Source organism: Vicugna pacos, chromosome 6 (assembly GCF_048564905.1).
Source record: "Vicugna pacos chromosome 6, VicPac4, whole genome shotgun sequence".
Classification (NCBI taxonomy): domain Eukaryota; kingdom Metazoa; phylum Chordata; class Mammalia; order Artiodactyla; family Camelidae; genus Vicugna; species Vicugna pacos.
The window spans coordinates 67,730,441-67,754,131 of NC_132992.1; the positions used below are offsets into that span (position 1 = coordinate 67,730,441).

The 23,691-nt window shown below is 45.8% G+C and overlaps 1 protein-coding gene across 7 annotated transcripts in view; it reads left to right on the forward strand.

Moving 5' to 3' along the window:
- SMOC1 (SPARC related modular calcium binding 1) overlaps positions 1-23,691 on the forward strand; it is a 136,550-nt gene that overhangs the window by 91,243 nt on the left and 21,616 nt on the right. For 4 of the 7 annotated variants that reach the window (XM_072963302.1, XM_072963304.1, XM_072963306.1 and 1 more), the window contains exons 6-7: positions 8,012-8,101; positions 10,114-10,194. In XM_072963302.1, the coding sequence (XP_072819403.1) occupies positions 8,012-8,101; positions 10,114-10,194 (171 nt within the window). The remainder of the gene's footprint in view (positions 1-8,011; positions 8,102-10,113; positions 10,195-23,691) is intronic. The other 3 variants (XM_072963305.1, XM_072963308.1, XM_072963309.1) reach the window with 1 other exon arrangement.

Genomic DNA, 23,691 nt, shown 5'->3' on the forward strand with positions numbered 1-23,691 from the left:
AAAGAAAGTGGGAGGAATCACTATCTGATTTTTTGTTAAACCAAGAGATCTTTAATGTTTTACTCCCTTCACAACCCTTTATGAATTTTCAGTCCATGCTTCCCTTTTATCATCTGAACAAATGCCGTGACTCCCCATGTTTTATATGTTTATTTTATTTCTTTTCTTAAAAAAGGACAATTCTTTAGAACCATTTTAGGTTCACAGAAAAATTAAGAGGAAGGTACAGAGAGTCTCCATATCTTGCTCCCACACATGTGCCGCCTCCCCCATTATCAACATCTCCCAGCAGAGGGTTCATTTGTTACAAGTGATGAACCTTCAGTGACCCATCACAATCACCCAAAGCCTGTAATTTATACCAGGGTTACTCTTGGTGTTGAACACTCTATGAGAATGGACACATATAGAATGATATGCATCCACCACTGTAGTATCACACAGGGTATTTTCACTGTCCTATTGACACAGAGATCACTGGAACAGAATAGAGAACCCAGAAGTAGGCTTACGCAAGCATGACAAGCTGATTTTTTGACAAAAATGCAAAAGCAGTTCCAAGTGTAACACAGCGACTGGAGTTAGACATTCATAGACAAAATCAGCCCCCACAAGCCCTCAACCTAAATCTCACACCTTATACAAAAATTAGTCTAAAATGGGTCTTGGACTTAAATGTAAAATATAAAGCTATTAAAACTTTTAGAAGAAAACATAGGAGAAAATCTTCAGAACCTGTATCTAGGTGAACCTGGCGCTTTGGTGTCGGAACACCAAAAGCATGATCCAAAAAATTTTTAAATGGATAAATTGGACTTAATCAAAATTGACAACTTGCTCTTCCAAAGATCCTGTAAAGAGCATTTAAAAAAAATACAGACTGGGAGAAAATACTTACAAACCACGTATCTGACATAGGACATATCTAGAATATATAGAGAAAAGAATGCTAAAAAGCTTAAATGTTGAAAAACAACTCAATTTTTAAATGGGCAAAATACATGAATAGACATTTCACCAAAGCACATGTGCAGAGGGCAAAGAAACACACAAAAAGATGTTCAACATCATTAGCTATAAAAAATGCAAATCAAGACCATGACAAAGTATCACTACCCACCTATTAGAAGAGCTAAAAAAAAAGTAGTGACAATACCAAATGCTAGCGAGGCTGCAGGGAAACTAGATCCTTTATACGTTGTCGGTAAGAATGTCAAATGATACAGCCACTCTGGAAAATACTTTGGAAATGTCTTTAAAAACTAAACAACGAAACATATGCTTATCACATAATTGCACTTCTGAGCATTTATTCCAGAGAAATGAAACCTTATGTTCACACAAAAACCTGTACATAGATAGTCACAGCAACTTTGTCTGTAGTAGCCAAAGGTGGAAGCAACCCAAATGTCCTCCAGTAGGTGAAGCAAACTGCGATGTCTCTGTCTTGTGGAAGACTACTCAGTGATAAAAAGGAACACATTGTTGACACGTACAGCAATGACCTGGGTGGATTTCAAGGGCGTTATGCAAAGTGAAAAAGTCCAACCTCCAAACGTACAGCAATGACCTGGGTGGATTTCAAGGGCGTTATGCAAAGTGAAAAAGTCCAACCTCCAAAGATTTTATATACTGCATAATTCCATTTATGTAACTTTCTGGAAATGACAAAATTATAGAGATGGGGGAAGCATTAGTGGTTGCCGGGTAGAGGGAGAGAGAGGGGATGGAGGAGGAGAAGTGTGATTATAAAAGGGCAGCACGAGGGACATCTTTGCGCTGATGAAATCGTTCTGTATTTTGGTTGTGGTGGTGGTCACATGAATCTGCACGTGGATAAAATTGCATAGAACCACACACCACCCACCCCCACAGACACAAACAAATGTGTACATGCAAAAGTGGTGGAAGGGGAATCAGGTCCGTGGCTTATACCAACATCAATTTCCTGTTTTTGATATTGTCCTCTAATGATATTACCTATATTATTATGTTAACTATTAGGATGTAACCACCGGAGGAGACTGAGTGAAGAGTACGTGGGATCTCTCTATATCATTTTTGCAACATCCTGTTGCAAAATCATTTCTATAATCATTTCAAAATAAAGAGTTAAAAAAATTAGCACAGTCTTGATGTGAACCCAGTCCAGAGCCAATTCTGCTACTGGTACCACTTTTCCGCCACCTTCCCCTCCCCCTCACCGTCCCCCTCCTCTGCCTCTTGGTCCATCTTTGGTCTACCTTTTCCACCAGCCTCATTCCACCCTTTCTCTACTTACTCAAGGGAATGTGGAGCTTGGCAATGTGGGGAACTGCTTGCAAAAAGACAGCCTTAAGCTTGCGTTCACTTGTTTTGGGGGGGAAGTGTACAGGTGGGTAGGTGGAATGTTAAACATTGATCTCTCGCTCTGGAAAGGACCTGAAGTACCCAGATAATGCCTGTTCTCAAAGGGCAGAATCAGGACAGCTCACAGTACATTTCTGAACCTCATTGATCATGGAACATGCATCTCAGAAAATGTTGAGGTTAACTAACATTAGGTTTAGGTTAACTAGCATTCCCTTCTCCTCCTGGTATGGTTCGGGTCAGATTTTTAAGAGACTTTTGCAAATAGGCACAGTTGTCTTCCTGTGATGCCCAGAATATGTCGTCGCAACTTTCACACTGAGTCTCTGAGTCACCTACTGAGGGAGATGACAGCTCCGGCATAGATGTGGTCCCTTCACAAGCAAGAACCTTCCAGCACTTCTACCAGGCTGAAGTTTATCTCCATGTCTTTGTAAAAGATGGCCAGTGGCAGCCTAAATGAATACAAGAGGGAGGGTGACCAGTGATGGACATGGCTGGGGCAGAGCCCAGGAATCAAAGGGGACTCAGAATCGTTGAGACTTTCCAAATCTCAGGATGGGGGTGGTGGTTTCTTTTCCCCCCTTCTCCAAGGCTCCTCAGTCTCAGAGACCCCAAGAGATGCCATTAATACAGATTCCTCTTCTGGCCCCTTTGACACATTTGCTTTTGAAGGACCTGGAAGAGAAAGCTCTTTGTATGTGGTCAGAATAAACTCATTGTACACCCAAACAATTAACTCCTCAATGGACTTGCCAGCCCCTTGAAAGGCCCGGCCCTGCTTCCTTGGACCTCTTGGGCTCTATTCAGTCCCTTAAGCACACCAATGTTTTTGGGGTTTTGTTTTGTTTTGTTTGTTATTCTGAAAAGTCTTTCCCTGAGAACAGTCAGAGCAGATCAACATTGTCCTCAGCCCAGCATTTATCTCCACTCGCCAGCGAATGTCAATCAGAAATCAAAAAGCCAAACAGAGGCGGCTTTGAAACGGTGTCATCGGGGGTCGAAGTGACTTCCAGCTGTCTGTGCGTGGGCCAGACCTTCTTGCAGGGCAAGGAATTGTGCTGTCACACAAACCCACTGTCTGTATAGGCTCACAGAGCCCGTGCGGGGGCTGTGACTTTCTGGGGCTGCACCTGCAAGGACGAGGCGTGGTTGGGGGTTGGGGAATCTTGGAAGGCCAAACGCCACGGCTCTCTGGCTGGGCAGAATCCAACTGCCTCTGGGGCCTTGAGCAAATCACTTTCTTGCACTGAAACTCAATCTCTTTTTATCTGTCTGGTGACTTCCTCTGCCCTGGCCGGTGCTGAGAATAGTTGAAGAAAGCCACCTGCCAGAAACTTGGAGGGTCGCAAAATGTAGTAACACTTTCTGTTGTTGTTCTGGACATCATCCTTGAGAGATTCTCTCAGGTTTGCCTCATTTATTTATTTTTAATGTTTCCAAGTTTACTTTTTACTTTTCTCCCTGTAAGAGAAACAATCATCTTTGAACTGGGTTTTTCCCAGTGTTCTAGCCTCTTCTCCTCAGTCTGGGAGAATATTATGGTACCAAAGAGAAATAAAGTCTTACTATTTGAGGTCTAAAAGAACCACCAAGACTAAGCATATATGCACATGAACTTATCGTGTGTGTGTGTGTGTGTGTGTGTGTGTGTGTGTGTGTGTGTGTGTGTGTGTAAACTGAGATTCAGGTGTATTTTTCTTTAAGAAGTAAGGAAGCGTCTCCTCTGAAGTTAAGGATCATGCAAATTATCCAGCTGCTGCCACCTGATGATTTATCTGTGACGACTTTGGCACCCCCTCCTCGCTTTGTCTTAAAAACTTTCTTGAACTATAATTACATTACCATAACATTTACCCATTGTAAATATACAATTCAGTGAATTTAGTACATTTATGGAGATGTGCAGCCATTAACAAGAGAATATTTCCATCACCCCAAGAGGAACCTTGTACCCACTTATGGTTATACCTCACTCCCTCCTCCAGCCCTCAGCACCTGCATATCTGCTTTCCCTCTGTATAGATATGCCTTTATTAGGGGTTTCATGTAAATGGAATTATACAATATGTAGTATTTGTGCATGGCTTCTTTCGTTCAGGGCAATGTTTTTGAGGCTCAGCCATATTGTTACATCTAACAGTAATTCATTCCTTTTAATTGCTAAATAACACATCATGGTATGGGTACGTCACAACTTGGTTATATCTTCACCAGCCGATGAACATTTGGACTGTTTCCAGTCTGAGGGTATCATGAGTAATGCTGCTATGAATATTTATTTGTATACCTACGTGTCTTTGGGTGGATATATCTTTATTTTTCTTGGATAGATTCTCAGGAGTGGAATTTCTGGGATGAATGGTAAGTTTATGTTTAACTTTTTAAAGAAACTGCCAAACTCTTTTCCAAAGTGATCGCCCAATTTTACATTCCCATCAGCAATGAATGAGGGTTTGAGTTTCTCCACATCTTTATCAACACTTGACAGTGTCTATTGTAAAAATTTTAGCCATTCTAGTAGGGATGTAGTGTTATCCCACTGTGGTTTTAATTTGTGTTTTCCTAACAACTAATGATGCTGAACATTTTTCCATGTATTTATTAACTGTCCATGCATCTTTGAAATGTCTATTAGAATATTTTACCCATTTCAAAATCGGGTTGTTTGTCTTCTTATTGAGTTGTAAAGTTTACTTTATTTTTTATTTTAAAACTTTGTGGGATTTTAATTCTGCAAATCCAATGAAAAGAAAAGCAATTGGATAAGATGGTTTAACGCTCATAGTATTATACCTTCTTTAAGAGGCCTTTGAAGTCTTTTACAGCTGCACAGTGTCCTGAGGCTGGGGAGGCAACCATCCTTCATTTTTAGAAGAGGATATCCACCACCCTGAGGAGAAAAGTGAGGGGTTCAGGTTACCCAACTTAATGGATGTAAAGCCGGGAACTGGGATGTGACCCCACTGGGAGGCCAAGGGCACATGTGGAAGCTTTTCTCTCTCCCCAGGGCCCAGTGTGGGGCCTGCTGTTGTCCTAAGGCTTGCCAGGAAGCAGGCCTGATGTGGACCTTGGACCCAGGCCTTGGACCTGTGTTCAGTAGAAGGGTGCGCTTGTTTGCTGGGTTGGAAGCCAGGTGCCCAGGTGCCCGGAGATGATGGTCAGAGGGTCCTGTTGGCTTTGGCTTGGCTTCTCATCCTTTGGGCATCGTGGATTTCACAGGTGGCTCTCCTGGCAGCAGCGCACCTTGTCTTTTCTCACTTCATAAAGAGTTCCATCTAGGGCCTCCATTGTGGCCGTGCAGCTGTATGTCTTCACCCTCGGTGACCCTACCCGGCAGAAAGATTCACTCCCTGCACGCAGCTTCATGCTAGGTGGGCTTCTGGGTCTGCATCTGGGCAATCGTGGAGGTCCTCAACCTGCAGAAGTGCACAACTTCCCCAGGGAGCCTGCACCCCCTCCTTCCTCTCCTCCAGCAGCCGACTTCTTTGCTGAATGCTGGACCAGATGCTCAGTGCAAGACTCTCATGTGGCTGATGGGAGAAATGAACAGAATATTTTGTATTGTCCCGCTCCAGAGAGAGATACAGCTCTTGGAATATGGGAGGACTTTCACTGAATATTAAAATATCCTATAAGCCATTTGGCACTTGGCTTGTCACTGTTGTCCCTCTGGGAATGTTTGATTTTCTCACTCTCCCTCTGTTACCTTAAGAGTCCAAAAATGAAGCCACCCTGGGTGGAGGGGCTGAGCACGCTGTGCTGGGCTATTTATATCGTGAACTCTGCATCCGGCAAGGGCAACCAAATGGGCTCTGCAGCTGCCAAAAGACTTCATTCAGTGGTTCATTGAATTCAATGGAAAGAGGTGTTAATAGAGTCAGGAAAGTGATGCTATTTTAAAAAATGACATTGTGTGGCTCCACTCTGTGTTTATTCTCCCTCAATGACTTCCAGATCAAATTTACAGAGTTTGGAATCAAAAGATGACCATTCTGGACTCCAGTTAGAGGCAAATAAGATATTCAGCATCATTGCTCCTCTCTTCCTGCTACATCTCATCTCTGGGGATGATTGTCGGATAGTTCAGGATCTCCGTGGCCCTTGTGGGAGCTGGGTCCTGGTCGACACAGAGAAGAACAGCAGGCTCAGGTGTCACACAACTGACAGGTTGCTGGCCTCAGCCTCCAGCCAGGGTTTGGGTCTCCATAGCTCTCGAATCTTAAGATCCCAAGGGAAGGGTGTTGGCACAAGAAAGGGATCAGGACTCTGTGTTCTTTCTCCCTCCCCTGATAAGACCCAGGGAAGTTGGCCAAAAGTTCTGGGAGCTCCAAACGGTGAAGGCTGTTACTATTGATGGTCTGACTGGTGCTGCAGACTATCTGAGACCTTGCATTCTCTGTAAATAGTTAATGGGTGGAGAATAGTGTTCAGTTCTAAAAGATCTCTAGGGGTCTTGGGTGGAAGAGATTGTGTGACCACAGCGTCTGAGACCACAGCGCACTCCTTCCCTGCCCCTGCCAATGGAGAAGACCGAAAAATCTCTGACCTATGCATTCTCAATACAGGTAAAGATACCTGCTCCTGGCTTTCGCCAAGGAGGTGAAAATTGGTTCCTGGGGCACAAAAGAATCCTTGTTATTTTTACATCTAGAGCACGGATATGCATACAATACATAAACAGATACACAGTGTATCTTTGCTATTAAAATTTCATTAGGAAAGTGATTAGGGAAAAATGTCTAAAAATTCTCCTTCCTTGGGCAATAATTCTTTTAAAAGTTGAGAAACACTGTTCTAAATTCAGGTTTTGGGGATCTTGATGGACATAATTCAAGAGTCCTGAAAGGCATATAAAGTCTGCATTTACTCTGACTTGCAGAGGTTCTAGTTCTGCAGAGAGAGCTGCCAACACTTCTAGGGCCGTAAGTGTTAGGACTTTGTTACTGAGAGCTCCCTGCTCTAGTGACCTGTGTTAGAAATTTCAAAGCAAATCCAGGGTGCAGTTACTCATGTTCCATCCCATTTTGTTTGCCTCCATCTCTCCTTGGGAACTGGGGTGCATGCTGTTTCACAGTTAAAAGTGTTCCAAGGATTCCCACTTCTTTGCATTGCAGTTCAGCGTGCTGGAGAGAGAATGGTGCTTGCCTTCACACTGTTTTTAGATGAGGGTGGAGAAATCGGTGGGAGTTTGGGAGGGAATGGCACCCTGGTCTCTTGGTTCCCCTCAGCTCTTCCATCAGCGCCACTAGAAAGATACTGGGCTGGTACCTTTCACAAGGGGGCAGGGAGGAGCTGGGGACATCAGAGCTTGATGCCACATTTCCTAACATGCCTGGAGGGAACTCGGGGCTGTTGGGGAAGGCAGCCCTCCCTGCCTTCCTGGAGAAAGAACAAGGGCTAACAGAGTCACACTGGGGTCACTCAGAGCGATGAGTCCTCCGGAGCCATGACAGCTTGGCTCCCTTCCGTGGGGTGGCGAGCACACACCTGGGTTTGTCTTGCTGTTGGTGTCTCTCTGTGATTCTCTCTTCCTTCTTGTCCCTTTCTTCTTTCTTTTCTTTCTCTTCGGTCTGTTCCTTGGGACTTGGCCGGGCCATGTGCAAACCCCAACCATTCAACAGTGCTGGAGAGTAGATAGTATTTACCTCAATAATGGTAGTCTCTTTTCGATTCTTTTTAACCCTCAATTCAGATGACGGGTCTAAGCCGACACCCACGATGGAGACCCAGCCGGTGTTCGATGGAGATGGTAAGCTTTTGTATCACTTCAGATTCGAATTCTCCCACCCGTTTTCAGCTTTGGGGAAGGTCTTTCCTTCAGATGTTTGTGTAAGCTTTACTATTATTATTTTTTTCTTTTTTAATTTCAATTTTTCCCCAGTTTCAGCTGGGTTGTTTTAACCTTTTAAAAAATGCAAACCCTCCCAGGAACTAGTACACTCTCCACTTCTGGAAAAGGCCTCTGTTCTCACCAGGCTTCCTGCCTGGCTGCTCGTGGCCAACAATAACAGAGCCTGGATGGACCCTGCAAGCTGCCAAGACCAAGGAGCCATGGCTGAGAGAGACAGTCAGGCCGGCAGCATCCTTATTCTAAACAAATCAGCACTTAAAAGTTCCTGGAGTGCTCTGTGCCCAGCATTGTGCGAGGCCTCTGGGGGATGAAGGAGACACAGATGAGATGGAAGCCTTTGCTCTCAAGAGAGCAGCAGCTATTGGAGAGCTTTACATATGAGATTATATGGTCTCAGTTTTTTGTTTTTTGTTTTTTGTTTTTTTTGTAAGAGACATTTATGGAAGAAAGGGACCACAATGGTGTGGGAAAAGAGTGTGTGAACAGAGAGAACTTGAGCTGGATCTTGGAAATGCAGGGGCAGAAATCAGGAGTTCCTGACCGGGGGACTGGCGTGGAAAAAGGAAAGAGTATGGTGGACACGGGGTACAGTGACAAAAGGAGGGGAAAGAGACTGCTGAGCGGAACTGGTTTGGCTAAGTTGTAGGGACCATGAGAGTTGAGTCAAGATATTTGCGAGAGGAGAAATTCTAGGTCAAGAGAAGTAGTGATGGTTGGTGGTACGAGAGAGGTTGATATCTCGAGAGGTATGAGGAGAAGGTAGAAGGAGTCTGGTGCAAGTGGCTGGCTTCGATTAGAGTTTGAGCTACTAGGAGTCCGTATCCTTCAGTGTGCTTTGCTGAGTACTCCCAGTTCTAAGAGGAGGAGCAGGAAGCTTGGCAGGGTACAGTTTCTAGAAAGTCTGACAATAAGGTTTAGTGCTCAGTGCAATATACACCAACCCTTTAGTAGCTTTCAGCCGAGTACATCCAGCCTTGGATCATAAGACTGGACAGTGAGACAGAGGAGTAAGAAGAAATGATGCCACTGGTTGGTACTGTGGCTAAGGATGTCCCTCACCCAGGCTTGGTTCTAGATAGAAATGTGAGATAGCCTTTGCAGCTGGTCACATAGTGGAACTTATGTATGTTCATGCCTAGAAGGTCAAATGTTTCTGTGATGTACAAATGTCCTAGATCATTGGCAAGTATGGGACCTGGGAAGATCGGGTGGGAAATGGAGACCATATCAGCTTGGAAGACCTTCCAGACACTCTCCCTGAATATCTTGTCATTCTACAGTGTGTTCAGGGCCACTGTCAGATTTCCACAGCACCTGTTCACTGGGTGACCCAAGCCCTGGGGAGCATGGAGACCCCCTGGAGCTCACTGGATGGAGGAATTCAGACTGTTCAATGAGGAACCGTTAGAAAGGGGATGGAAACACACATTAGACCCATTACCCTCTCTCCCATGTGGAGCCGAGTCTCGGAAAGCTAAAATCTGTTGTGGCTCAGCTGTTTCCTCCAAAATGGTCTCTGTGGTTTGTTTGGCGTTCATTTGTTGATTTATCCCCTTTAAATCTTCCTCCAGGGAAGCAGCTGAGAGAGACTTGGCTTGGCCTGTGCTCCTCACCTCCTGGGATAATATTTTTATTCCTGGATGGAGTGGCTCAGTGCCTCCAGACTCGGACCACTCTGCCTCCCAGCATAGGAGGCCCTGGTTGGCTCCTATGAGCTGATGGAGAGAGGGGCTTCCATAGTGAGGAAGCATGAGGGCGTTGGGACAAAGTGGGTATGGAATGAGGGACATAGCTCAAGTTTAGATGCCTCAGTCTTTTTATAAAGCTATTAAAAAGTCTGGAGGTTACACTCCAAGTTATATGTTCTCTTTGCCCAGACTTTATTTTCTCTCTCCTTTTTTTTCTCCCAGAAATCACAGCTCCCACTCTGTGGATTAAGCACTTGGTAATCAAGGACTCCAAACTGAACACCACCAATGTAAGAAATTCAGGTAAATGTCCTTTGCTGGATCACGTGCACACCTGCCCTACCCATGGTTGCCACACGGTTGCCAATGCTGTGTGGGCTTCGGCAAGTCATTTAACCAATTTGGTCTTCAGTTTCTTCAACAGCTGTAAAATGAGATGAGTGAGATCCCTTCCAACTTTGTCTTCAAGTAAGTGCTCTGGGATCCGCTTTCATGAGTAGCTGATCATCTTAGCCAAAAACATTTTGATTGTATATTTCAATTCACCTTCTATATACCATGCAGAAGAATTTGAAAGAAGAATAGCTGGACATAGAGAAGTTGGACTTGAAATCTTAAGAGCCTTGGTTCTATGTGTTTTTAAGGCTCTAAATAGCCGCTTACAATTATGTCTTTTCTGGTCTGCTCTTTTGAGGGTCTTGTGAGTGTTCAGGTTTTGGTACTGGCTGAACCCCTTCTGGAAAGGTGGTAACTTCTGAAGTGTGATTAGATTTGTAGGATTTAATTGTAGAGTTCATTTACCATCAATGAAGACCAAAGTTGATGAAGTTCATTTACCATCAACAAAGACCAGCTGTCCTTCAACAAGAAAATGTATTAACAGACCCCATCTGTATCTCTGTCGGGGTTGGGGGAAGTCATCCTTCTTTCAGCCTCAGACTTCACTGAGAGATATGCCGCTTGGCATATTTATGTCTGGTTGTTGGATTTAGCCGTATCATCTTTTCCTGATAGATAGTGAGGACTGTAAACTAAAGATACATTCTCTTCAACTAGTGGGCAGAGTTTTGCATGACCATTAATTAATGAGTGTGCTGTCTTTGGTCCCCTTTCAGTTTATCTGTATGGTGTACCTGCTCTGTTCTAAATGTGGTGGGGACCAGAGTGTGTGGAATGGTTTAGACCACGAGATGAATCCACACAGCACTGGCTGATTTTCTCTGTGACTTGAGCTTGTCAGTACCTCAGCATGTGTCTGGTTCTCTGTTTGATAAAAGCTGGGGGAGGTGTGGGGTGATGAGGTGGGAAGGAAACCACGTAAAGTCCCATGGGCCAGAGTCTTTGATAGAACAGTGCCTGGTTAAAGCACTGGTTTTGGAATCAGCAAAAGCTGGGTTCACTCTCTGGCTCCAACACTTAATGAGTGACCCAGTCAAATCAAAGCCACCTCTCCTCCCTGCCCCCACCCTGTCCCCAGGAGCTTCAGTCCTCAACTGGGATCATGATCTCTCCCTTAAAGAACAGTGAGTAAAGGTTAACTGAGTTAATGTCTGTATGGTACTTAACTAGTGCCTGGCTGAGTGATAAACAGTGAGTGCATAATAAATTGTAAGTACAATTGTATTTGTTGGTGTCATCATTAATGGTAGGAAAAATGGGAATATTTACGATAATGCTTTTTATGGTGAGAATTTTTCAATCAGGAAAGAATTTATGACTGTCACCCTAAGCAAAAAGCATCCATTAGGAAGCTGCTTCTTAGAACCTTCCTCCACTCCCCCCTCACTGTTAGGCAAATGTGATAAATCAAAGAGAAAGAGTTTGGGTGCCTGAGTATCTGGAAGTGACATCTGCAAAAGGTCCCCGCATTTCCTGAGCTCCCGGTAAGTCTGCAAAGCCTCTGTATGAGGCTCAATTCTCATTCGGTGACCAAGGGATGGATAGGAGGGTGAGTTCTCTCTGAAATTATTCAGCACTTTTTCCCTGAAACACTCATTTGACAACTGAGCAATTACTTTCATGAATTTCTTCACCTACCAGTGATTAATTTCTCTACCTGGGTCATGCTCTGTGAAGGCAAGGGCTTTCTTGCCTATTATATTTATTAGAGAATCTAGTTCAGTGTGTTTGATTACTTTGGGGAAGGATGGAGGAGAAGAATCATCATCAGTAAAGTCAGAATCATCAGCATCATCACAGCTGGTCCGTATCAGCTATGTGTTTTCTCATTGAGCGTCACCAGAACTCTGTAAGTATTGTTACTGTCACCATTTTACAGAGCTTATTGTCCTCATCTTGTCCTCAGGCTGAGAGAGAGGAAGTAACTTGTCCTGGGTCACAGCTAGTAAGTGGAGGGGCTAGAGAAAACAATTTCTCTTTGGGGACAGAGTGCCTCTCTTCGTGGGCGAGAGTCTCTGTGTCGAGTCAAGTGGCGATGTCAAGTGTGATGACATTTGCTTCCACTCAAGTCCTTCTGCTTTCTGTTTCTTCTTCCCTTGTCTAGTTCCCTTGGGTGAATATGGGGTCATTTTGAGAAATTATTTCCAGGCAGGTACAACCACATTCCTTTTGTTGGAGGGACCCAGCCACCTTTACTTTTCCCTGGTTGGCAGTACCAAGTTATGTCTGAAAGGTTGGCGTCTAGGACAGGATAGCTGGGGGAGAGCTAAAAGTCCCCTGGGAGAAACCGAGGCCAGGGATCATTATCAGAGATCAATACCATAGGCATATTCTAATAAATTAGGGGTTTTCTCCATCATGATCAAGTGGTAATACTGACTGAGTGCCTGTCAATCTTTTTGATGTAATTATGTGTGAGGGACACAAAAACACATAGGCACATAACAGGGGTTGGCAAATGACCACTTGCCTGTTTTTGCAAATAAAGTTTTATTGGAACACAGCCAGATCCATTCATGGACATACTGTCTATGGCTGTTTCTGTACTTCAACGGTCAAGCTGCATAATCGTGACAGAGACAATCTCACCTGCAAAACCTAAAATATGATCTGATCCTTTATGGAAAAAAAGTTTGCTGGCCCCTGGTATTTGGTGGGAGTGTGTGTAGAGGAGTGTCTTTCTCACGTTTTGGGCCCTTTTCATAGACATAGGGGCTGTGCCTCCTGCAGTGCTTCCTGACGTACCCCCGGGAAGCCTGCATAGCACAGAGCTCTTAAGGCAGCTCACGTAGCACTTTCCATCTCATACGATCATCATGCCTTGACGTCCTGTTCTGTGCACGCTCTCACAACTGGGTTGCCAAGGAAGCATCCCAAGGCTTGGCTTTCATAGGCGGGGGGTAGGGAATCTTTTGTATATGGAAGAAATAAACCATGTAGTGGCAAAAGCACAGGCTTTGGTATCAGGCAAACCTATAGACCTGGCTTCTGATGCTGGCCTTCCACCGAGAGGCTGGGAGACCTTGGGAAATTTATGAACTACCCTGAGCCTTGGTCTCCTTAGTTATTTGTTAAAGTCATTAGAGCCTTGCTGGATTTTTTCTGAGAATTCAGCAATCTATCTCAAATGCCTGACACATAGTAGGTACACATTAATTATTTTTTTTTAAAAATTCAATGGAATATCTTTATGCATTGTGCTAGCCACTTTTCACATGATCTCACTGGGTTTGATGAGAAGTCAGATATACTTTGAATGGTAACTCGAGCCTGGGTAGCCAGCTCTGGTACGGACTGGAGCCTGTGGGTCAGGCCTCTGGGGTGGTTGCCATTAGAGTCTGACGGAAGATTCTGGGTCCGGAAAAGCTGCCGCCTGCTCCTCTGGGAAGGCTGGAGTAGACTCTGAGAGCCGACGGGGTGAGAGCTCTTCTCAGCTCTCTCTCAGAGGGAAAAAGGCCATCCCAGTTTCTTTTACACCCCAAACATCCTTCTTTCACACTCAGACCCTGTGACGCCAGGTTTGTTTTCTGGCCTGAAGACTGTTGACGTTGGAAAGGTTCCACTGGGCAGCTGAAGTTTTGCAATAACATGACACACATGCCTGCAGACTTATCCTGTCTCCTTCCCTCCTCCTGGAGGTTTTGGTCCTTGTTTTTAAGGCTTTGTCATGTGTTCATCATGGTCAGTGTTGCCTTCTGAGTACCCGGCAGGGTCAGCATCAGCAGGTTTGCCTGTTCAACTTCTCACCTCCATTGCACCGGGAGTTTCTCCTGTGACCAGGGAGACAACATACCTGGCGGCGAACACCCTACAATTGGAGGGCGAGCATCTTCTGCTCTTCGAGTGTTGGCCCGAGGCTCTTTTTCTGCTTTTATAAGGAAACAGAAACTCTTGATGAGTTTTTTTTTTTTTAATTAGGAGCTAGTGACCAAGGAAGGCATTTCTTAGCATAACTAGAATTGTAAAACATTATAATCATCTGTATCTTACAGAAGAGAGTAAAAAGATTAGGGAAATGACAAAAATGAGGCTTCATCTCATTCTTAATTTGTATCTTACTGTTTCTAATTCTACTATAGGCAGACACTTTCCTCCAGCTGTGATTTATAAAAGTCTTTTTTTTCTTTTTTCTGTAGGACAAAGTTCTGTGCCTTCTCCTCCGGGAAAATACTATCTCTCAGGAAATGTGGTCCGTGAACCTTTATTCTTTGTGCAAACAATGCCCTCAAGGAACGTCAGAAGGCCCTTTCCCTCTGCCCCCCTTGTGGCCTCTGGTGGCGCCTTTTGGCTTCCCTTCTCTTTCTTTCCTTTATCTCCATCTTTTCTAGTTAATTTCTTTCACGATCTGATGAGATTTCAGAACCTGGCACTGGGGCTTATATCCAAAAGGACGATGCCTTTGCTTCCTGGCCTCCTTGCCGGGCAGACCTTCCTTCTGTTCATCTGTGAATGCAGCAGCTGGTGGTAGTTCTGCTCCCTGGAGACAAGCCGTCAGCCGGGACATAAGGCGGAAAATAAGTTCTGCCACGGCAGTGTGTCCCTCATATGTGAGAGTGTTTGCCTCGCTCCCCATCCACACCACAAGAAAGCTGTTTACAGCATCCTGTCCTGACCTGCTGGTGTCAGCACGGTGCTCTTCTTGGTCTGCTTGGGGCCCGTTAGGTGTGTTTTGGGTTACTCCTCCCTTACCTGGATGCTCCTGCCGGGATGGCTGCGGCCAGGACTGGGATTTAGGGTCACAGAGGCAACAGCCCCTCCTGGGTGGATCCCCCACCCCCCTAACCAGCGCTCTTGGCCTGCCCAGAAACCGCGGGGTGATGTAATGACCTGAGGCCTGGAAAAATAAACAGTTCTCAGGGAAACCAGCAGTAGCCGTTGTAAGCAAATACCCCACAGCCACCTGGAACCTCGCACATGACGTGCTTGGAAGGAGGAATGAGTAATTCACTAACGTTAGCAGCCGCGGATGGGTCTGGGCTCGTGTGCATTTAAAATATCTGTATAAAAACAAATTCTTGATGTTTATTTCTATAAGCGGCCTTCTGGATGTCTGCTCATCTATCTTATGCTGGTGTCTCGGCCCATCATGGCCAGTAGAATGGAGCCGGGGCCGGTGATGTGTGGCCATTCCTATGGCTTTCTCCCTGGCAACACAGGCCTTTCTCCAGTTTTCCCTTTGCCAAGAGGAGCCGAAACATATTTGGAGGCCCCAGGGAGCCTAGCCCCACAGTCTTTTTAACCTTGCTTTATAAGTAGCCTTCCCAGGGGCCTTGCTCCTTCACCCCACATTGTCTGCTGGGAGCATGGAGGCGCAGCAGTGGTGGGTAGGAGTGGTGTGGGGGTATGATCCGGCCTCTGGAACTGGCTCCACCAGCAAAGATTGTATTTCTGTAGATGAGTTTGTATGCTTTTTCATGTTGATAGCAAAAACCATTATGTCCCAATGTTTTCCTTTTGGCCTCGGCTGCTGAAAAACTGGAATCGAAGGTATTGCAGTTGGGTCCTTCCAGCTCGCTAGAAGTCAGCTGCTTTCGTCTGAGGGTCCTCGTTCTGTGTATATTTGTAAAATGGCTTTGGAAGTAGGCAGGGTATATATCTTATTAACACACTCACACGTGCAACATGACTGTTTTGGGGAATGAAGGGTCAAGTTATGACACTTTATTTGACAAATTGGAAAGTCTCTTCCATCTCCTCCTTGGCGTCTGACCCCTCCTCCCTTCTCGCCTGAATTTGCATTTGCTAGCTCTGGTCCTTAAGGGACAGAGCTTGTCAGGTCAAAGTCAACGAAGTTACTGAGAAGAACTGGGAAGCAGACAGCTTGCCACTTCTCGGTATTTGTCACGGTAGAACCCCTGTGAAGTGTTCCGTACTCTTTTTGGTGGAAGGGTCATATGAGCTCCCTTAATGGCATGAGTCAGTAGAGATGGAGGCTTTTATAAAATTTGAGTGGATGTGAGTCAGTGATGCTTTGGGGGAAAAATTTTTTTAAAATGCCTATATGCTATATTGGGACAATCCATTTTAAAGGAACTATCTTCTGTCGAATTTTTATCTTGTTTTCCTCCACTTCTCAGTCTCTGTGTGGAAGGAAGAGGTCACTGCTTCAGACAATGGTGAGCCGTGAATGGCCATTTTAGGTTCCCCAGAGAGAAGTTACGTAGACCCGTTGGTTGGCTTGTAATTTTCCCTTACACCCCCTCAGCCACCACACGTCATCCCAGCACCATGCCCTATTTACAGAGCCTGCTGCAAACACTCCTCTGAGTGGGTGCATCCAGGACGTGGGGCAGGCATTGTTCGTCTTGTTCTGAAAGGAGGGCCTCTGGGCCAAAAGCAGGTTGGAACACAGCGTGACCAAGAGGGTAGGGGGGACAAGGTACAAGAGAGGACCTGAAGGCCCCCAGCAGCCTCGCCCCCTCACTCAGCTGCTTCCCGGTGCTTGGGCTCCCCTGGGACGGGGGAGGCTGAGTTGGATCAGTCCCCTGAGCCATGAGGAAGTGCACCTGATCCTGTCTAGTTGTTAGGTTGGGGCCATGGGAGCTGTGTCACCTAGCAGCACAGCTTTGTTTCAGACGAAGGAGAGGGGCCCAGACAGGTAAGGGCCTTGTCCAGGGCCACAGGCCCGTCCGAGCTGTCACGTGCGGAAGAAAGAAGCAGAACCATCAGACAGTGGTGTGCCAATGGAAGAGGGTGCTGGTGCCGCCCACCCCAGAGGGGAGGAGTATTCTGCCACAGACGTTGTTTGGAGTTGCTGGCATGATGATCATAGAAAGTAGATTGTTTCTTAGTTATACGATCTTTTTTTTACATAAACTACAGACAGTGTGCCCCTTATTGCCTGGACCTGGAGCAGGAGGTGCCCACCACCCCGCCCTTGGTCAGACCCTGTGGTCCACATGGGAGACTGGTCATTCACAGGGATGGGTCAGGAAGGCCGGGTTTACTCCACGTGTGCTGAGGACACTGCTCCCTGAGACCAGCTTATAATCTACCATTTGTCAACTAACCATGGCGCCAGCTTAAAAGCTTTACATGTACAATTGCGTTTCATCCTCACAAGCACCCTGTGCGGCCTGTGCTGTTGTTGTCCTGCTTTTGCAAGTAAGGCACCTGGGGCTTAGAGAGCAGACAAGTCCACCGCCCCAGGTCACAGAGTGAACAAGAGGTAGAGGCTGGTCCGTCTGACCCTGAGCCCGTGCCCTTGACCACCATGCGCTTCTGCCTCTGTTCCCACGGCTGCTGACTTCCATGAGCAGTGACAGAACCCTCCACATGCCAGGCCTGGGCCGGAGTGTGCGGGAACAGGAGTGCTGGGCACTCACTCTTGCTTTCAGCCTTGGAGAGGAAGCCCAGGTATCAATGATACTCGTTCCTAGAATGTCTTCCCTCGGACTGTTGGAGTTCCCGCTTGTGTTTGGCAACAGCCACCCCACTGAGGTTTTATACCATCCTCATTTCTCCTCTGGACCAGAGCTGAACAGCATCTTTTCTCTTGCCCTCCTCCAGAGAACTGGTCCAAGTTCCCTTTGTAAGTTACGGCTGGGAGATGATGTTATTTTGTGCATGTCATTTGGCTGCCTACTCTATGGGGCAAAGGGCCTTTAGATTAAACTGGATGGAGAAACCCATTCTAGTGGAAGACGTGACTGTTTTAAATTTGTGCATATTCTGTGTCTCTCCTCTCTGCCTTCACCCCTACTTGATTCACACCTTATCACAATTTCAAGCGTTGACTTTGTTCTGTGTGTCAGGGCACCTGCATCTTCTTTTCCCTGACAGGGCTTCTTTTCTAGGCCTACTTTCTGTTCCAAAGGGAGCCCTGAGCAATGGTTCTGTGGGTTCTCGTCCTCTTCAGGGGGTTCTTGGAGTCCCTGGATGACTCTCAGACTTGGGGATTGGCAATGGCCAAGTGACAACTCGGTGCCAGGCGTGATGGAAGGGCAGAAAAATGGTCCTCCGGGGATAGGGGCTGAACCCTGAGTGGCTAAACGAACAAAAAGGACTGCTCAGTGATGTCCTGCAAATCGCCCCCCAGGATCGTGGACTCCACAGCATCTTCTCCCTGGAGACCACATCTTCAGTCCCTGGGCCAGCCCTTGAGAAACAGGAAAGTCAGTGCCTTCAAGCCAGGTCCCTCCAGTCCCTCCTTTTGTTCCTGCAGCCCCTTCCTCGGCCAGAGTCCCTGCAACTCTTGCAGCAGCACACACCACTCACATGCCAACCCAGAGACTCCTGCGGCAGGAGCAGCGCAACTTTTTATGCCTCTGGAATTTCATGTTGTGATTTCAGAAAGCCTGTTTTTAACACACGGCTTGTTATTTTGGGTTATCCTTCAACATTTCATTCATTTTTGATAAGAGGCTAGGTGGGTGTGAGGTATTTGAAAGGGTTTCAGGGTAATTGTAGGTGACACAATACTAGTGTTTTCCTTAATATTCTTGGCCCAGTGGGATGATTCCTTTTGCAACAAAACATAGATAAGCTCCTCTTGTTTTTCAGGCGGGTAACCTTTCATTGATTTTTTCCCCCAAGAAAATCTAGTGCTTGATGGTCTGAGGGTTGAGTGTGGCATTTCCCAGGATGAGTCAAAGGGACAGATTTTCTTTTTTCAGCCTCTGTGGTCTCATCCTCCCCACCACCCTCTACTTGGCATTGACTCAGCATTGAGTGGTCCCGTCTCCAAAGTGTCAGGCTAGAGCAGAATCCTGTGGCTGGGGATGGCACAGCAGGGATTCAAGCAATAGAGCGTTTCTTGGACTAAATACTCTATGAATTCTTTTTACCCGAGACTTCATGGTTGAGTGAGGTGCTAGGGGCCAGGGATGAGTGTGGGGAAGGATCAGGAAGGATGCGGCAGAGTCCTTACTCTCAGGAGCTTGCAGTCTCATTAAGTCCCGGTACCAAAGGCCAGGGGTCCAGGAGGGAAACAGACACTCTGACTCAGCAAAGGGAGGCTTCCATCTAAGTGGGGCCCCCAGGGAAAGCTTCAAGGATAGAAGAGGCCTGGAATGAGGGTAGGTTAAGATCTTGTGGCTAATTCCTCTTTCTTTCTTTTTTTTTTAATTGAAGTACAGTCAATTACAATGTGTCTATCTCTGGTGTACAGCACGATATCCCAGTCATGCATATACATACATATATTCATTTTCATATTTTTTCCATTAAAAGTTATTATAAGACATTGAACATAGTTCCCTGTGCTATACAAAAGAAACTTTTTAAAAAATCTATTTTTATATATAGTGGCTAATATAATCACAAACCCCCAAATTTATCCCCTCCCTCCCCCTTTCCCCAGTAACCATAAGATTGTTTACTAAGTCTGTGAGTCTGTTTCTGTTTTGTAGATGAGTTCATAGTGTCCCTTTTTTGTTTTTTTAGATACCACCTATCATATGGTATTTTCTTTCTCTTTCTGGCCTACTTCACTCAGAATAACAATCTCTAGGTCCATCCATGTTGCTGCAAATAGCATTATTTTATTCTTTTTTATGGCTGAGTAGTATTCCATTGTATATGTATTACCACAGCTTCTTTATCCAGTCATCTGTCAGTGGACATTTAGGTTGTTTCCATGTCTTAGCTATTGTATATAGTGCTGTTATGAAAATTGGGGTGCATGTATCTTTTCGATTTAGAGTTCCTTACAGATATATACCCGGAAGTGGGATTGCTGGGTCATATGGTAAGTCTATTTTTAGTATTTTGAGGAATCTCCATACCATTTTCCATAATGGCTGCACCAAACTACATTCCCACCAGCAGTGTAGGAGGGTTCCCTTTTCTCCATGCCCTCTCCAGCATTTATCGTTCTTGGACTTTTGGATGATGGCCATTCTAACTGGTGTGAGGCGATACCTCATTGTAGTTTTTGTTTGCATTCCTCTGATAATTAGTGATATTGAGCATTTTTTCATATGTCTATTGGCCATTCTTATGTCTTCACTGGAGAAATGCTTGTTTAGGTCTTCTGCCCATTTTTAAATTGGGTTCATTCTTCTTTCTTACTACATCTCACAGAACTTCTCTGACCTCCCAGAGCCCACCATGGTGCCAGCACACACCCAGTACCAGCCTGTGTGAGAGCCTGGGTCCAGGAAGGCCCCTGACCCCTTTTGCATCCTCTTGGTGAGCCCTAGTCTCATGTGTTACCCAGGACCCCGTGTTAGGTCTGAGACTCCAGGGCACCCTCCTCTCTCAGGACCTTGTCCTCAGCCCTATCAGCATCTCACTCATGTTTTCTGCAGTATAAGCAATGCCCAGTCAGAACAGCCTGAGCAGGTGCCCTTAATTACCAGCAGAGTGTCCACTCAGGAGACAACTTCTGGTTCTTTGTTGGGACGATTGCCTCATTCATCAAGGCATCTTCCCAATACACATTTCTATGGCCTGTGACTCTCCTCAGCTTCTCTGTGTGTGGTTTTCTGTAAGATTTGAGTTTTTTCTTGGTCTCATTTTTCATAAAGATCTTGGGGTGGTTAATTTTAGGAGCCAATTTGGCTAGGCTTCAGTCCCCAGCTTGGTCAAACACTAGTCTAGACATTGCTGCCAAGGTATTATTTTAGATGTGATTCACTTTTATAATCAATTGACTCTAAGTAAAGCAGATGACCTTCCAGGATGTGGGTGGGCCTCATCTAATCAATTGAAGCCTTAAGAGCAAAATCTGAAATTTCCTGAAGAAGAAGGAATTCTTCCTCCAGACTGTAATGTAGAAATCCTGCCTGAGTTTCCAGCCTGCTGGCCTGACCCATTGATTGTGAACTCAAGACTGCACCGTCATTCGTACCTGAATTTCCAGCTTGCTGGCCTAGAGCCAATTCCTTAAAATATTTCTCTCCGTATATGTAAATCTGTATCCATATCTATCTATATTTATATATATCTTTGTTAGTGGTGGTACTGAGGATTGAACCCAGGACCTCTAATTGTATATATCTTGAATTAGTTCTGTTTCTCTGGAGAACTCTGGCTGCTACTCATCTTCTCTGATGACTGCCTACTCTCTTCTCCCGTCTCCCCCAGCCTCCATCACCATAAGATCCCCCTGTTCCTTCTCCAAAGAGTTCAAGATGTGACTGGCTTACCATTCCCTGCTCACTTGGGTATTGGGTTACCCAGTGTCCCAGCTTTTGTCTGCACCTTCCTTCATCAGCTTCCCCTCCTGGAACGCAGCAACCAGAAATAAAGACCAGCCCAAGGACCTGAAACTCGAATCTTCTAATGTTTATATTTGTTGAACATTTTTGTTTTTGCTTTTTTAAAGGAAAGAAGGAAAAAAAATAAAAAGATGATAAAGGAGAAAAGGTTCCCAGGACAAAAGGATAAACTGTGGGCTAAAATCAAGATTGGGGATTAGCTGAGGATTGAGGTTGGCCACCCTCTCCTTCGCTCCTAATTACCACGGGTAATTGAGAGGTGCAGGGCAGGGGCCAGCTGTAGCAGACAGGGCGTTCTCCACGCTCCTCCTGTCTTGGCTGGACACCGAAGAACCCGTGCCCTGGGCCTGCAGACAGGGTTTGTGTTGTCTGGTTTATCCTGGTCTTTCTCTCTGCTGTCCCCCTCCTTGCTCACTCTCACCCGACTTCAGTCCTGCTTTGCTCTGGGGCGGTGTGATCAGTGGTAAAGAGGGCTGTGTGCTTTCCGGTGGCAGTGGCTGGACCATGTTCTCATTTCTTCCACAGGCTACCTTTCTGTTGTGTTTCTTCTCTTAGGCAGTTGAATGTTTGTGATTGAAACTTAAACCACCCATTTCCAGGTGGGGAGTGAACCAGCTCTCCTGATTTCTCTGCACCGTCTCGGGATAGGATTATAGGGGGTGGGTATGCCTGAGTGTGTAAGAATGTGTGGTTATGTAGTCCTGTGCCCCGCTGGACAGCCCTGATTGTTCTCTCTTCCCCACTATTTATGTCTTCCATGTGTTTACAGATGCTCCCAGCTCATTCTTGTAGTTATCAGGCCAGACCTGCTTATCCTGTCGTCTTTCCCTGAACTTTCCTAAGCAGAGGTTGAAAATTTTAGAACAGTGAGTATCCACGTCTGAGGAGCTTCCTCTCTGAACCAATGGTCATGAAGAGATCCTGGAGATAGATTGCTGGCTTGCATTCTGGAAGGTGACTTCTTGGTATCTGGAAAAACTGATAGTTGTGAATTTTAAGATTCATTGGGGAAGTGACTGAGAAGGGCAGAGGGTGACAATGGCCCTAAGGATGGGACTTCTGGGTCTTCATGTAGAATGAGCTTATGCCTCTTGGTATGTATTAATTAGTATTTACATGACCTCTGGAAAAGCACTGATCTGGATCTGGAAGTCACACAGTATCCCCTTTGTCCTTTCCATTGTTCAAAGCAAGTCAGAGTCAGCGGGAGGGTTCTACACAATGGCATGAATACAGGGACGTGTGAGTCACTGTACCGTTTTGTAATGATCTACCACACCGAGTAAGAGAAACCATAGGTTAGAATAAAAATCAGATTAGCACAGGGCAGTGAGAGCTGATATTGAAGATTGGTGAAGACCAAGTCCCGGGAGCAGACTGCCTGGGAGCAGGCTGGAATCCAGGCTCTGCCACTTCCCCAAGGAAAGCACACAGCCAGTCTGCTCAGCGAGGTTGATGATAACACCTCCCTCAGAGGCTTGTGATGAGTTTGAAGTGAATTAACACCAGTGCCCAGGACCGAGCCGGACACACGGTGAACACTCAGAGAGCTGTAAGCTATTTTATTCATGCGCCTGTCTGTAAAGGTGGGTGAGTTACAAGCTGGGTTTTAAGCGTCCCAGTTCCAAGGCAGGCAGGGGAAAGTGCGTAGGTACGGAATCTGTAGTGTGCTTAAGCTGACAAACACCGGTTCAGAAGAAGCGGGGCTGTGTCGAATGGGCAAGTACCTGTTTTGATGCATTTGCCTTTGACTGCTGCAGATTTGGGGTAGTCTGCAAGGTGATTGGCTTGGAAAATCCTCACACCATAAAAATAAATGTATTTTTCCCCGAGAGCAAGTAATTAAAGGCAGTAACTTCTGTCTAGAGTTCAGCAAGACAGGCTTGACTGTCAGAAGCCCTTGACTGGAGGGAGCCCCAGCCCTCCTCTCTCCAGGTTGAGTGAACTTGAGAAAATTCATGACTCCCTCCCCAGCGCAGCTTCCTTGTCTGAAAAATAGGTGGAATAATGGTGCCCACTTCAAACGGACAGAGAGTTTAAGCAAGTAAAGCCCTCCGTCTGTTGCCTGGCATATATGACTCCGTGCATACTTGCTTTGACTGTTCTTAGCATAAAGAGGGTTTTATTGGAGATTTTCTCTCTGTTGGAAGACAAGCTCTCTGTGCTGGCTCCACAAGCGTTTAGTGCTGTGATTCTAAACCTTTCCTGGCTCTTTCTCGGAGGGACACCTGGACTTGCA